The sequence below is a fragment of the Mustelus asterias genome, chromosome 10 (assembly GCF_964213995.1).
Source record: "Mustelus asterias chromosome 10, sMusAst1.hap1.1, whole genome shotgun sequence".
Taxonomy (NCBI): domain Eukaryota; kingdom Metazoa; phylum Chordata; class Chondrichthyes; order Carcharhiniformes; family Triakidae; genus Mustelus; species Mustelus asterias.
Genome location: NC_135810.1, coordinates 49568790 through 49585613, shown reverse-complemented (window position 1 = coordinate 49585613; position 16824 = coordinate 49568790). Strand labels below are relative to the sequence as shown.

The window sequence follows — 16824 nt, the reverse complement described above, 5'->3', positions numbered from 1 at the left end:
CCACCACAGGGAGTGGTTGAAGTGAATAGTATAGATGCATTTAGCAAATGCTTGACAAGCAAATGAGAGAATTGAATTGAAGGTTATGATAGATTTAGGTGAGGAAAGATGCAAGGAGGCCAAGTGTAACATAAACATCGGCATGGACTAGTTCAGCTGAATGGCTTGTTTCTGGGCTGTATTTCCCATTTAATCCTTGTATTCCAGTATATTATATGATGTAATAAAAGCAGAAAATGCTGGAAAAACTCAGCCGGTGTGGAAGTATCTGTGGAGAGTGAAACAGAATTAACATTTCAAGTCCAATATGACTCTTCTTTGGAATTTCTGATGCACATTTCCATTTTTCTCTCATTCAAGGGGTAAATATGTAGAGTTACGGGGATAGGGCCTGGTTAAGATGCTCTGTTGGAGAGTCGGAGCAGACTTGATGGGCTGAATGGCCTCCTCCTGCACTGTAGGGATTCTATTCTATGATTCTATAAGGAGCTGATGAGCAGATCTTGGTAAGGTATTTGGATTTCCAAAATGTAGAAAAGAAACCACTTTCAGAGCAAATATAAAGCAATGTCAGATCAATAAATTGATAATTTAATAAAAAGGTAATCAATAAAAATGACCTTGAGAGTGTAAGAGGGTGAATGTGTGAATTTCCACTCATTCCCAGTCTCAGGGTATTTACACTTTGAGAGTAGGTAATCATATGTGTTGGTGTGTGAGGATGATGGTGACTGAGAATATTGAGACTAGATCTGAGCCAAACATATACACACCTCCCACTCCCCCAGTGCTCCTTTCATTCAAGTCATTTATATAAATTGTAAAAAATATTGAGGCCCCACCTCTGATGAACTTTTTAAAAATCATGTTCTCTGTAGTTCTCAGCTCTCATTGTGGCACTGGGTTGTCTACTAGGAGTCCTTTTATTATACCTTCAGTGGTTTTAATGGGGAATGTTTATTTTTACTTTGGGAATTAGTTTTATGACGCTGCATTGTTAGGAGGAAGAATGTTTGCAGGTCAGGTGACAGGAGCTCTTTCATTTTCAGTTCTGAGCTGCAGGTTTTAGTGTTTAGAAGGGACATCAAGCTGGAAAGAAGTGTCTCTCTCTCTCCCTGGTTTTGTGAAATTTTGCTGGTTAGCTGAAAGCCTTCCTGGAGTTGAGAATCTGCTGTTGGTGGCTTGACCAGAATCTCTCCCTGAGGTTCTGGGAAGCTCTTTTGACCTCAAACTGTTCTGAGTGTATCAGAAGAACTGCAGCATTCATCCAAAGGGCTCAGTTCCAGTACCATATGAGCATTAGTCTTTGCTGTGTTAAAGCTGTGGAAGGATTTTTTGTTTGTGGACTTGGTTTGATTGGAACATCTTAGATATCTTTGTTAAGAGTTATACATTATCGTGGTTGTTTTGCATTTATTTGTAATTGATAAAAGTTATTGCTAATTTTCTTACTATACATTTGAACTATATTCTTAAATAAGCTTTGTTTGATAAAAGCTCCCTAGTAGGTCATTTGAATCATACCTGAAGCGAAACTTATCCTCGCCAAATTCAAGGTGCAAACCTTATGATCTAGGCGGGCTCCATAAAAACTTTGGATGTTAACTCTGCCTAATTATCTTGAATGTATCCAACTGCCCTGCTAGACATCTTGAATAGCTTCTAAAACTTTACTTATGACCGATATTAAGCTAACTGGACAATCATTTCCTGCTTTCTGTCTCCTTCCCTCCTTGAGTCCAATTAAACTTTTGGCGAATCCAGTGAATTTTGGAAAATTAAAACAAGCACATCAACTATCTCACTAGCTATTTCTTTTAAGATCCTGGAATGAAATCCATCAGGATCTGGGAGCTTGTCAACCTGCAACTTTAACAAATTGCAAAATACCACTTCTCTGGTGTTTGTAATTTTCCTGAGTTTCTATCTTATTTCTAATTCCTGACTTGTAGTTATTTCTTGGATGTTGCTTGTATCCTCTAACATGAAGACCAGTGCAAAATATCTCATCAATTCATCTGTCATCATCATATTTCTCATTATTAAGTCCCCAGATTCTTTGTTAACTTTCTTCTTTAAATATTTATAGAAACTAATTCTATCTGTTTTCATATTTTTAGCTAGCTTTCTATTGTACTCTATTTTTCTGCCCTTAGTCATTGATTACTGTTTAATATAATCTGTCCAATCTTCCGACCTGCCACCCATCTTCGCGGAATTATATGCTTTTTCTTTAAGTTTGATTCTATCTTTAAGTTTTCTAGTTAACCATAAATAGTTAGTCCTATCCTATGAGTGTATTTATTCTGTGTATTCTGAAATATCCCCTTAAGTGTCTGCCACTGCACCACTATTGCCTATCCCTTAACCTATTGTACCAGTTCACTTTCACTAGCTCTGCTTTCATGCCCTCATAATTGCCCTTATTTGAGTTTCAAGTATGAGTTTTAGCTGCACTCTTCTCTCCTTCAAACTGAATGTAGAATTCAATCATATTGTCATCACTGTTGCTAAAGGAAGGCTTCACTCTGAGGTCATTAATTAACCTCATCTCATTGCACAATACAAAGTCACGTATAGTCTGCTCCCTGATTGGATCCAGAATGTACTGATCTAAAAAATTACACTGAAAATGTCCTATGATTTAATCATCTACGCAACCTTTGTCCACCTAATTTTTCCAGTCTATATGTAGATTAAAATCCCCAGTAATAATCACTGTACCTTTCTGAAAAGCCCCCACTATTCCTTCTTTACTACTGTGTGATTAAGTATGGAAGCCTGTACATTACCCCCACAAGTGTCTTCTTGTCTTTATTATTCCTCATCTCTGCCTAAACCGTTCCTATATCCTGTTTTACTGAATTTGGGTCATTCCCCTCTATTGTGCTAATGTTGCCTTAACTGAACAGAGCCACTCCTCCACCTTTTCCTAACTTCCTATCCTTCCGAAAATTCATTTATACCTAGGCTTAGATTCACTTTTCTCTCTCCCTCAAACTCGATCTAAAATTCAATCATATTATGATTGCTGCTACATATTGTCCCTTTCCTGTGAGTTTGTTAATTAAACTTATTTCATTGCACCATAACAGGCCTGGCTGTTCTCTGGCTGGCTCTCTGGCTGGCCCAAGAACATGCTGCTCTCTGGCTGGCCCAAGAACATGCTGTTCTGAGAAATTATCACAAAAACATTCTATGAACTTCTCACCCAGACTTTCTCTGCCCATCTGATCTTTGCAGTCCATATGTAGATTGAAGTCATCGGTGATTATTGCTTTCTGATTATTCCTTTCTGATAAGATCTCACTAATTCTTCCTTTATACCCTGTCCTACTGTGTGATTACTTTTAGCGGACCTGTACACCATTCCCACAAGTGACTTCTTGCTTCTATCATTCTTCATCTCGACACAAACTGCTTCTGGATTCTGGTTACCTGAACTTGGGTCGTCCCTCTCTGTTGTGCCAATAATGTAATTAATTAACAGAGGCACTTCTCCACCTTTTCCTAGCTTCCTGCCCTTCGCTGTTCAGGCCCCATTCTATGCCATCTTGTAGCCATGTCGCTGTACTGGCTTTCAGATTGTAGTTATTTATTTCTATTTGAGCTATCAGTGCATATGTTTTGTTTCAAATGCTGTGTGTATTCAGATACAGAGTCTTAAGTTTTGTTCTTTTATTATTTGCATACCTTCCTCTCATTACTTTGTCTCTTTTTGATATACCATGGACGGAATTCTCCCAAAGAAATTCGAAGTGTCGAATTCACATGAAAACTGGAGTAATTCACGCTGTTATTTTCAGTGGGAGTTCAGATACGAATCTCCCACACTCTGTGCACTGCACAGGCCACCAACATGAATATCATTAATTTCCAGGGGGCGGGACTATTCCTACTGGAGTGTCTGAAATCAGCACATTGAGCAGGCTACTGCGCGTGTACCAATCTGTCAGTGCCGAGATCAGCGCGTGTGCAGTGGCTCCGTACTGACAGCCTCACTGCTGGCCAGCCCCTCAACCCCCGCAATGCCGGCAGCGGAACCCCCCCACTCCCACCAATTGCCCCCTGGGCCCTGTCTCCTTTGCACTGCTGCATGGGCAGTGGCAAGGTGCCCCCTGGGCATTGGCACTTTGCCCTTTGGGCAGTGCTGGGGCACAGGCTGGCACTGCCCGGATGCCCATGTGCAGGAGTCATCACCCTCTTGCTGTCCCACGGGGGACTCCGATTGCTCCCCCTTCACTCCAGTGGGGTCAGGCCGTTAGTTCCCCGAAAGTGGGAGCTTGTGTAATCCCCACTGGAGTGAAACACTCTGGCGGGGTGGGAGAGGCTAGTGGGCCTGAGGTATTCAGTCCCGGACCTACTAATCTCATTTAAATGATATGGAAATGATTATTTAAATCATTTCTGCGTCTCTCCGCTGATTTCCAGCGCACAGCAGGCGCTGCCGGAAATCTGGCACTGGGAGGCGCTATCCCAGCGGAAACGCATTCACGAATCCTGTGTATGGACTGCCACAAGATTCTCCTGGCGGCAGGGATGGGAGAGTCTCCCCCTACATCTTCCCAAATTTGATTCCTTGTCCCACTAATTAGTTTAAGACCCTCTCTACGTCTCTAGTTATGAAGTTTGCAAGAACATTGATCCCAACATGATTCCTGTGTAGTCCATCCCAATGGTACAACCCCCACTTTCGCCAGTGCCCCACAAACCCATACCCACTTCTCCCACACCAGCTTTTGAGCCAATTTGTACACTGCCCAGATCATATTCCGGAGATTATTGCCATTGCAGTTCTGTTGCTTAATTTGATGCTTAGGTCCTCATACTGATTATTCAGGATCCCTCTCTGTCCTGCCAATGTTGCTGGTATCTACATGGACGACAACAACAGGACCCTCCCCCTCCGATTCCAAGTTTCTCTCCAGCACTGAGCAGATGTTCCAAACCCTGGCACCAGGACAGACAACACAGCCTTCTAAAATCTCACTCTTCGCTGCATAGTACACGCACTACTCCCATCTCAGGAGTAGCAGGTACATTGAGGCTTCTCAGTTGGTGTTACATTTGGAGGGTGAATACCCAGAGGCCTGTCCTGAGGTGGGAGGTGCACTCACCCTCCCTGAGTGTATCAGATCATTAATCCTTTTCCGACGTTGCATCCAGTTTCTGTGCACCCTTGTTGACTATGTCAGCTCAGACAAGGCCTGCTTAGTCTCGAAGGTGGCCTCTTCTTGCCACTCCCGAGGATCGAACCTCCTTCCTCTCCCTTACAGTCTCCAGCTCTGCATCAGTGAAGGGAGTTTGCCCTGTCCGTGTTCCAGGTGTCTGCTTTTCCTGAGACTTTCCAAGTTTCTCAGAACGTGTTTTCTTTCAAACAGACAGTATAGCAGTGAAATGACAGCTACAGTAATCCTGCTGTGATTTGGTGAAATAGGAACCACACTTGAATGGCCCCACCTCTGTTCCCACCTCCTCTAATTTGCCACCAAACCCGTCTCCAGGCCAATTAAAATGGTGCCCCATGAAAGTCAGACCAGGAGCTGATGTGGGACCTGGACACTGACCCAAATTCCGTTTCCTGTCCAGGAGGGAAAGTCCTGCCCGATCTTTTGTTCCTAAACATGCATGGTTTATTGTGTAGTCTGTGTGCAATGAAAGGTTAAATAATTCTCTTGAGGCTTTTTGGTACGTAAATATCATAGAAACCCTACAGCACAGAAAGAGGCCATTCGGCCCATCGAGTCTGCACCAACCACAATCCCACCCAGGCCCTACCCCCATATCCCTACATATTTACCCACTAATCCCTCTAACCTACGCATCTCAGGACACTAAGGCCAATTTTTAGCATGGCCAATCAACCTAACCCGCACATCTTTGGACTGTGGGAGGAAACTGGAGCACCCGGAGGAAATTGCTCAATATTTGGATGTCTGATCTACTAAAATACCGTTGTTTTATGCCTTGTTTTTTTTTCAGGTCTGTTTAATGTGATATATGCCACAATTAGAGATTGTGCTTTCAATTTTTTGTTTGAACTTCTCAAAACACACCGAGAATGCTTTCAGTTGAAATAATTCGATGTGCTAAAAAAACTTTAATCTCCAGCATTCTATCTTTGATCAACTAACTTGCTTGCAGAGAGCTGTTGGTTATTTAAAGACCTATGCTCCTCACTTTGCTGTAATTAGAATAATGAACTGCTTCTATTCTACTAGACAGACAAATTATTAGGTTACAAAGCTGCCTGCAATTTGTACTTTGTCTCTCTCATTTTATGTGAACAAAAGAAAACTTTAAACAAGGGACATTTTTAGCATTGGGTAAAAACTGGACAATTTTAAGTAGCCTGTTTGTATTACAATATATCTAGTTTTAATTTTGTATTTTCTTTAACAATATATATGATTTAAAGCTAGTTTGATCATTTAAATCTGGGAAGATAGAGAGAGTTTTTTTTCCCCCCGACAGCCAAATTAGTTTGGGACTATTTTGAATTTTAGATCTGGCATGTTTAGAGCAGGTAATTCCGCCATGATTAGTCTTGCATTTTTCTAGCAGATAATAGGGAGCAATACTGTCAGATATTGAAAATATTAATAAGCAAATATCCAGGTTAGATGTCTAAGGCTTGTGGGCAAGAACTTATATGGAGTGGCAATCACAGTCAGATTGTCACTCTGCCCCTTTTCACGATCTTAGTCAGGTGCTGCACATTTCTCAACTGACCTTCCAACTCAGGCCTGCTTAGAAATGTACAGCTTACAGGCTGCTGGAAGTCTTCTGTGCCGTGACATTGAAAGATTTGGGCCTATGTCCCCTCTGTTCTACATTACATAAATACTTGCCTATATTAAGGTATATTGCTTCTTTTACTGTTTGCTCTGAAGACGTTGAAGCAACATCCTCTGAGAAGGAACTATTTAAGTCTTTTGGATAGATTAAGCTTTATGATGCTCTGAGTCATTGTGCTCCTCCAGAGATTTCTGCCTCTTGTTAAGTAAATACCTTTTTACTTGAGTTGGAAAACAGAAAAACCTTTTGGCTGGAATTTCCCAGTCCCTCCCGCCAATGGTATCTTCCAGTCCTACCAAAATAAATGGACTTTTGAATGGCATGCCACATCCGCCGCTGGGGGACCAGCTGCTCCAGGACTGGAAAATCCCAGCCTTTGTTTCCTGATTGGATGATTCTTGACCATCCCATCTCCAACATTCTTATGCCTCCGTGATTTTTATCCAGGTTTCTGGCAGTAATATTTGGGAAGTGTGTGTATATTTGGCAACCGTACCCTACACTTACAGCTATGTCTACAGCACAACTAATAGAGTCATAGAGGTTTACAGCATGGAAACAGGCCCTTCGGCCTAACTTGTACATAAAAAAAGGATGGACATGTTTTCATCAGCTCTTCCTCCCAAAAATCAACATTTGACCCACAGTCCTTGAAATCTATCATCCTACCTCCAATCCTTCTTCCCTCTCCAAAGTCTTTGAACATAGCTCTCAAATCTGCATCCATCTCCCAGAACTCCATGTATGAATCTCCCCAACCAGGTTCCCGGCCCTGCGACAGCACCAAATGCGCCTTTATGAAAATCAAAATCACTAATGACTTCTTTTGTGGCTGTTTTACAATTATGAGGTTTATAAGATTGTGATGTTTTGGAACACTGCTCTTCAGGTAAAATGAAGGTGGTCACCTTCACAGACAGCCTGGGTGGTTTGATTGATAGAGGTTAAAGTGAGCCCAGATTGTTTTATGGGGAAGAAGGTGCAAGGAGTTCACACTTGAAGACAATCAATGACAGAAAGTTGTGTGCTAACAGTGGATAGGCGGAGAGTCTCAAGTCCCAGAAAAGTTGTGCAAATGTCAGATTGTAATGATTTGTGTTTTTAAATTGTCCATTACTTCTAAAATAAAAGACAGTTGGGTTTCAAGGATAACTAATCAACCTTTTTACCTGGATAGAAGACCCATGTGATTCATGTTTCCATGGAGTTGGGCTTTGAGAGAGGAAAGGTTTGTAAGATATTCCTGAAACACAAAGACAAGTCAGCCTGTCAGAATTCAGGGGGAGAGAGAGTCTGTAGACTGCAAGATGCTGGAATTCACCATGCATGAATGCGGGTGAGAGCTCGTGTTTGGTCTGGAAAGATCAATTTCATGAGGAGTTAAAAGATTTGTGTTGAAGTGAAAATCTCTGGGAGAAAATAAACCTCATTTGAAACACAGTTCTGAGATTAAAGGTTCCTTGACTGAGAATGGAAAATAACAGAAGTAAATTCTTGTTTGCTAAGACTCACCATGGACTGGAGAATTGAACATTGACTTAAAGGACAGAGTAACATGTATGTCTGAAGAGTGTTTTTGGCTATGCCAAAAGAAAGAAAAATATTTGTGTTTTGTGGTAATGTTGCCTACAAAAGTTATGTTTTATCAACATTGATTTTAAATGCAGTAAAAGTTTAAAACATGAATTTTTCTTTGCATGGGAAGTGACAAGGGAAATCCATTAGATTGTAAAAAGCATTAAAATCAAATGCAAGTGCAATATTTGTAAAGAAAATACAAAGGCTATCTTGTCCCTCAGCCCTCAACACTAAAATAGTTTAGGTCAGCAAATGTTGAACCGCAGTGTTTTTTATCTGTTAACAGTTTTGCAGATAGTCTTTCTCTCTCTTCATCCTACCCTGCAAATAAAGGTAGCAGAAATGTTGAGTCTTAGCTTAATACGACAGACCAAGATGTTTTTGTTTGTTCAGGGCACACAGTGAACAGTCTAAAAGGAGGAACGACTGACACTTTGGCCACCTGTGAGGCTGAAGCATTGAAGTTCAGCACTCCTGGTGAAATGTGCTTTCTGATTGGATGATACACAAGATAAGATTTTCATTAGGGCAGCTGAGCATGGCTAGAAGCCAGTTCAAACTACTTTCCATGCAGGTGGTTCACAGCAGTACAAGGTGAATGTGAAGAAATAAACTGACCCACATTAAATATTCGGTTGCTGTTCTGTGATTTTGTTTGATCTGATGTGAAAACCTGCACCCAGAAGAGCCCTAGAGAATTGGATATAATCTGAAACAAAACATCTTTCAAAAGTTTATTTTAAAGAGGTAAGACATGACAGGAGAGCTCCAAGCCTTGGTTTGCTCCTCTTGCTCCATGTGGCTGGCTGGGGACAGTTCCAGTCCCCGGGTCAGCATGTGCGCAGGAAGTGTCTCCAGCTACAGCTCCTGGAAGCTCAAGTTTCAGACCTGGAGCAGTGGCTGGAGACACGGTGGAGCATCCGTGAGTCAGAGAGTATCATGGATAGCACGTATAGAGAGGTGGTCACACCGCAGGCTCAGATTCCACAGGGAAGGGAACGGGTGACCACCAGACAGAGCAAGAGAGATAGGCAGGTAGTACAGGAATCTCCTGTGGCCATTCCCCTGCAAAATAGATATACCGCTTTGGATACTGTTGAGGCGAATGACCTCTCACTGGAAAACAGCAGCAGCCAAACTCGTTGCACCACGGTTGGTTCTGCTGCAGAGCAGAGGGGTAAAAAGTGTGCCAGTGCAATAGTTATAGGGGATTCAATTGTAAGGAGAATAGACAGGTGTTTCTGTGGCCGCAAACGAGACTTCAGGATGGTATGTTGCTTCCCTGGTGCGAGGGTCAAGGATATCTTGGAGCAGGTACAAGACATTCTGGAGGGGGAGGGTGAACAGCCAGTGGTTGTGGTACACATTGGTACAAACAACATAGGTTAAAAAAAAAGGGATGAGGCCTAAAAGCAGAACACAGAGAGCTAGGAAGAAAGTTAAGAAATTGGACCTCAAAGGTAGTGATCTCAGGATTATTACCGGTGCCACGTGCTAGTCAGAATAGAAATGACAGGATATATCGGATAAATACGTGGCTGAAGAGATGGTGTCAGTGGGAGGGTTTCAGATTCCTGGGCATTGGGACCAGTTGTAGGGGTGGTGGGACTGTACAAATTGGACGGGTTATACTGGGCAGGACTGGGACTGATGTCCTAGGGGAGCTGTTTGCTAGAGCGGTTGGGGAGGGTTTAAACTAATATGCTAGAGGGATGAGAACCTATGTAAGGAGTCAGAGAAGGAGGGAGCAAGGACAAAAACAGAAGGTAGAAAAGGGAATAAGAGAAGTGATAGGCAGAGAAACCAAGGACAAAGTTCAAACAGGACTATAGAGAAAAATATTGGGAGCAAGATAAACAATGTTAAAAAGACAAGCTTAAAGGCTCTGTGCCTTAATGTGCGGAGCATTTGCAATAAAGTGGATGAACTAATTGTGCAGATAAATGTAAACGGCTACGATATAATTGGGATTACGGAGAAATGGCTGCAGGGTGACCAGGGATGGGAATTAAATGTCCCAGAGTATTCAATAGGAAGGACAGACATAAAGGTGGAGTGGCACTGCTGGTTCAAGAGGAAATTAACATGATAGTGAGAAAGGATATTAGCTCTGACAACGTGGAGTCTGTATGGGTAGAGTTGAGAAATATCAAGAGGCAAAAAACATTAGTGGGTGTTATATATAGACCCCCAAATTGCAGTGGTGATGTTGGGAATGGCATTAAACACGAAATTAGAGATGCATGTGATAAGGGAATATCAATGATCATTGGTGATTTTAATCTGCACATAGATTGGGCAAATCAAATTAGCCACAATGCCGTAGAGGAGGAATTCCTGGAGTGTATACGGGATGGTTTTCTTGCCCAATATGTGGAGGAACCAACTCGAGAGCAAGCCATCTTAGACTGGGTACTGTGTAATGAGAAGGAAATCATTGCCAATCTAGCTTGGGGATGAGCGACCATAACATGATAACATTTTTTATCAAGCTGGAGAGTGAAGAAGTTGATTCGGAGACTAGGGTGCTGAATCTTAATAAAGGAAACTATGAGGATATGAGGCGTGAATTGGTCTTGATAGATTGGGGAGAGTTACTGAAAGAGATGATAGTGGATAGGCAATGGCAAACATTCAAGGAACGGATGGGGGAACTGCAGCAACTGTTTACTCCTGCCTGGCACAAACGCAAAATGGATAAGAGGGCCAATCCATGGCTTACAAAGGAAATTAGAGCGAGTATCCGATCTAAGGAAGAAACATACAGATTGGCCGAGAAAAATAATAGGTCTGAGGATTGGGAGCAGTTTAGATTTCAGCAAAGAAGGACCAAGGGATTGATTAAGATGGGGAAAATACAGCATGAAAGTAAGCTTGCAGGGAACATAAAGACTGACACTAAGAGTTTCTATTGATATGTGAAGAGAAAGAGGTTGGTGAGGACAAATGTAGGTCCCCTACAGACACAAACAGGGGAATATGTAATAGGGGACAAAGAAATGGCTGAGCAACTGAATACATACTTTGGTTCTGTCTTCACAAAAGAGGACACAAATCAAACGTCAGAAATGTTGGAGAATGCAAGATTTAGTGAGAGGGAAGAATTGAGGGAGATCAATATTAATAGATCAATGGTGCTGGGAAAATTGATGGCATTGAAGGCGGATAAATCCCTAGGGCCTGATAATCTACATCCCAGAGTACTTAAGGAAGTGTTTCTAGAAATAGTGGATGCATTGGTGGCCATCTTCCAGGATTCTATAGACTCTGGAACAGTCCCTGCAGATTGGAGGGTAGCTAATGTCACTCCAATATTCAAAAAGGGAGGTAGAGAGAAAACAGGGAATTATAGACCAATAAGCTTAACAGCGGTAGTGGGGAAAATTCTTGAATCCATGATCAAGTACTTTATAGCAGAGCATTTAGAAAGCAGTGGCAGGATCGGACAGAGTCAGCATGGATTTATGAAGGGGAAATCATGCTTGACAAATCAGTTGGAATTCTTTGAAGATGTAACTAGTAGAGTTGACAAGGGGGAGCCAGTCGATGTGATATATTTGGACTTTCAGAAAGCATTTGACAAAGTCCCGCACAAGAGATTATCGTGCATGATTAAAACGCATGGGATTGGGGGAAGTGTATTGAGATGGATAGAAAACTGGTTGGCAGAGAGGAAACAAAGCGTATGAATAAATGGGTACTTTTCAAATTGGCAGGCAGTAACTAGTGGGTGCCACGGGAATCAGTGCTGGGACCCCAGCTATTCGCAATATATACTAATGATTTGGATGAGGGAACAAAATGTAACATCTCAAAGTTTGCAGATGATACCAAGTTGGATAAATGTGAGGTTATTTGGATAAATGTATATATATTTGGATAAATGTGAGGTTATTCACTTTGGAAGTAAAAACAAGGTGGCAGGATATTACCTGAATGGCTGTAAATTGGGTGAGGGGAGTGTGCAGCGGGATCTGGTTGTCTTTGTGCACCAGTCACTGAAGGTAAGCATGCAGGTGCAGCAGGCGGTAAAGAAAGCAAATGGTATGTTGGTCTTCATTGCGAGAGGTTTCGGGTACAGGAGCAGGGATGTGTTGCAATTGTACAGGGCGTTGGTGAGGCCACACCTAGAATATTGTGTGTAGTTTTGGTCTCCTTTTCTGAGGAAGGATGTTCCTGCTCTTGAAGGTGGCTGATTCCGGGGATGGCGGGACTGATGTATGAGGAGAGATTGACTAGGTTAGGATTGTTTTCGCTGGAGTTCAGACAAATGAGGAGGGATCTCATAGAGACTTATAAAATTCTAACAGGACTAGACAGGGAGAATATTCCCGATGGTGGGGGAGTCCAGAACCAGGGGTCACAGTCTGAGGATTCAGGGCAGACCATTTAGGACGGAGGTGAGGAGACATTTCTTCACCCAAAGAGTGGTGAGCCTGTGGAATTCATTACTGCAGGAAGAAGTTGATGCCAAAACATTGAATGTATTCAAGAGGCAGGTCAGAGGCTGGGAGTTTTATAGCAAGTAACTGTCTTTCTGACCCCCAATAATCCGTTTACCAGGTACAAAGCACAAGTCAGGAGTGTGATGGAAAATTGTCTGCATGAGTACAACTCCAACAGTAGTAAGGAAGCTCACACCGTCCAAGACAAAGCAGCCTACTTGATCGACACCTCGTACACACCTTAAACATTCACTATCTCCACCACCAGCAGCCATGTGTACCATGTACAGGATGCACTTCAGTAACTCTCAAGGTTCCTTCAACAGCACCTTTCAAACCTGCAGCATCTACCACTTAGTAGGACAAGGGCAGAAAGATGCATGGGAACACCTGCCATCTGCAAGTTCCCCAATAAATCATATATCATCCTGACTTAGCACTATATCACTGCTTCATTGTCATGGATCAAAACCCTGGAACACCTTTCCTAACAGCATTGTTGGTGTATTAGCGCTAGTTAGATTGCAGTGGATCAAGAATATGGCTCACTGCCACATTAAGCGCAATTAGAGATAGGCCTTGCCAGTGATGTCCACATCCTGTGAAAAAATAACAAACATTTTTGACAACACCTTGGAATACTCCTATGTTTATTGCATCACAGTATTTGTTGATCCATTATTTGCCCATTTTAATGCTATTTTGTGTTTTATTTATTCTAGACTTTTTTTGTTACCTTTTCCAGTTCTACCTAACGATATGATGCTATCCTATTTTGTAATAATTTGATTTTTCTTACCATACAAAATAACTATTCATTAGTGTAATTAATTTTTTTGTGTGCTATTCCTCCTTCCAGTAACTCGATTTGCAGGTCGAAGGGTAACACATGAGAGTCATAACTTCTGTGCTTTTGAAACCTATGTTAGCATCTATAATCAGCATAATATAAACCCATTTGTAATTTGGCAATGTACAGTGCAAGCAGAAAATAGTTAAACTCTTTTCTTTGATATAAAAAAGCACTAATCTGTATCTTGCAGGCAAAAAAGATGAGGAATATGAAGAGAAAAGAGACATCAAGAAGAGAATTAAAGAGCTTAAAGTTTTAGACCCAAAGATAGCACAGAACCTCTGTAAGTCTGAGACTGCATGATTTTTAATTACCTCATAATTCAAGTACTGTTTCAAAATAATGAAGTACATATCTTTAACACTTCCAACAATCATTTCTGTAGCCATCTTCCTTGGATCTTTTCGGATGCCTTATGAGGAGATCAAAAGAATTATTTTGGAAGTGGATGAAGAACAATTGACTGAATCTATAGTCCAGGTAATTTTTAAAAAAGTTTTATTTGATAGTTCCCGAACTCAGTCTCAATTTTGCCTTGGGAGCATAATTTATTGCCACTCAAGACATAGTTGATTCTGATACTGATCATCCATGTAAAGTATTACCTTTTGTAGCCTTTAGGGTTTATAAAAATCGGTTGACTTTTGAAACCATACTAGAATCAGATTGCATCTCTGCACATTTTTATTGAATTAATGTGCATTTGGCTCTGTTAAGAGAATTGAAAAATGTTTGTTAGCAATTAACAATATTATTAATTTAGTCACAGTTGTACTAATTCTGTATAGTAGAAGTTCTAATGTATAGAGCAGATTAACCCAATAATCAAGTTGGTGTAACTTGGCAATTGAAAATATACATCAGTCATTATTAATGTGTCACATTATCATAATAATTATTTTTTAGCGTATTAGAAATGGTGCCAAAGCACAAATATTGGAAATTATTTTAAAAAGCACTGAGTGCATGTATGAACTATATATTGAACAGTTATAAATATTAAAACAATAACATTTCAATATAACTCCCCCACCCTCAAAACAATTATGTAAATTAAGATGAAACCAAACAGTTTCATTAATCTACCTGAGGATTCTTTATCTCAATATATGTATTGCAATATTATGTTGAACAATATTTTATGAATTAATGTCATATTTTTCAAGAGGAAATCTTAAAGTCGTCAAACTCAAATCAACTATTATTTTGTCCAGGATTGTACCAAAGATCTGTGTCGTGTCATGAATATTGAACCATAGAGTCATAGAAGTTTACAGCATGGAAACAGGCTGTAACAACTTGTTCATGCCACCCCCTTTGTTTTAACCCCTAAACTAGTCCCAGTTGCCCCGTGTTTTTGTATGTATGGCCTTTGCCTTTACCATGACCCATGAATGAAACCTACCTTTTGGCGTCATATACAAACAGATTTTTAACTTGAAATTAAAGCACCTGTTCACTAATAAAGAGAAATTTTACTGATTCACAGGGACCACACATGGCCAACACACCATTTTAACTTAATTAATTAAACAATCAGTAGTTGTTGTTGAATCATCAGTTCCAATTTATATTGTCTGAGAAGACCTTTTCCCCTTTAGTCACTGTTAAATATACATTTTCTATATTTCTAAATGCTGTCAATTCTGCATATGACAAGCACATATTTTCCACGCTGAACATTAGTTACATGTAGGTGTTTCTTGGCTACAAATATTATTTCTCCAAGATACTCCTTACCACGTTTGGAACATCAGATCTACTGTGTTGCCAGAATGGTCCCCAATTCTCCTCTTTTCATGTACACTTGCAATGCTGCCTGATAAGTTCCCTGAAATTATTCTCTCCTGAGCAAGTCCCTAAATATGTTGCTCGAGACAGCTGAGTCCGCAATGATTTTCTTTTCTAAATCTGAATACCAATCGACCATGTTTTTGATTCGATTTATTATTGTCACATGTATTAGCATACAGTAAAAAGTATTGTTTCTTGCACTCTGTACAGACAAAGCAACCCATTGATAGCGAAGAAAAGGAGAGAGTGCAGAATGTAGTGTTACAGTCATAGCTAGGGTGTAGAGAAAGATCAACTTAATGCGAGGTAGGTCCATTCAAAATTCTGATGGCAGCAGGGAAGAAGCTGTTTTTGAGTCTGTGATACAACCAGAAAGAATGCTTTCAATTGTGCATCTGTAAAGTTAGAGAGAGTTGTAGTGGACATGCCAAATTTCCTTCGTCTTCTGAGAAAGTAGAAGTGTTGGTGGGTTTTCTTAACTATAGTGCCGGCATGGAGGGACCAGGACAGGTTGTTGGTGACCCGGACACCTAAAAACATGAAGTTTCCAACCATTTCTACTTGGTCCCCATTGATGTAGACAGAGTAAGAAGTCTCACAACACCATGTTAAAGTCCAACAGGTTTATTTGGTAGCACAAGCTTTTGGAGCGCTGCTCCTTCATCAGGTGAGTTGAGAGCCTGGGTTTACAAACAGGGCATACATAGACACAGACTCAATTGCAAGATAATGGTTGGAATGCGAGTCTTAACAGGTAATCAAGTCTTTACAGGTACAGACAATGCGAGTGGAGAGAGGGTTAAGCACAGGTTAAAGAGGTGTGAATTGTCTCAAGCCAGGACAGTTCGTAAGATTTTGCAAGCCCAGGCCAAATGGTGGGGGTTACAGGTAGTGTGACATGAACCCAAGACCCCGGTTGAGACCGTCTTCATGTGTGTGGAACTTGGCTATCAACTTGGCTGCACACATGAGGAAGGCCTCAACCAGGATCTTGGCTTCATGTCACACTATCTGTAACCCTCTCCATTTGGCTTGGGCTTGCAAAATCTTACTAACTGTCCTGGCTTGAGATTTGATTGCAGATTGAGGTATCTGTGAATTGATGTTACTTAGTCTCATGTCAAAGGTAAAATTGTTGTTGGTAATGTCCTAACTATGTTAATTAAGGGTTTTAGGCAAAAGGAAAAAGACATGGTTTGCACATGTAGATTCAAACTAACAACACAAGGTTTATTGAAAGAGATGTCCCCTGCATTGCAAGGAACAGAAACTGAAACTAAAAGCAGGAACCTGTGAAACACTCATTGGCTGCATGATCAAGTCATGTGCCCGCTCTTAAAGGAATCATGCAACCAT

At 41.0% G+C, this 16824-nt stretch overlaps 1 protein-coding gene across 1 annotated transcript in view; it reads left to right on the top strand.

Annotated features, from left to right (window-relative positions):
- Positions 1 to 16824, top strand: part of LOC144500017 (protein diaphanous homolog 3-like) — a 606420-nt gene that overhangs the window by 325843 nt on the left and 263753 nt on the right. Inside the window, exons 18-19 of the mRNA XM_078222760.1 lie at positions 13865 to 13957; positions 14060 to 14154. Coding sequence (XP_078078886.1) covers positions 13865 to 13957; positions 14060 to 14154 — 188 coding nt within the window. The remainder of the gene's footprint in view (positions 1 to 13864; positions 13958 to 14059; positions 14155 to 16824) is intronic.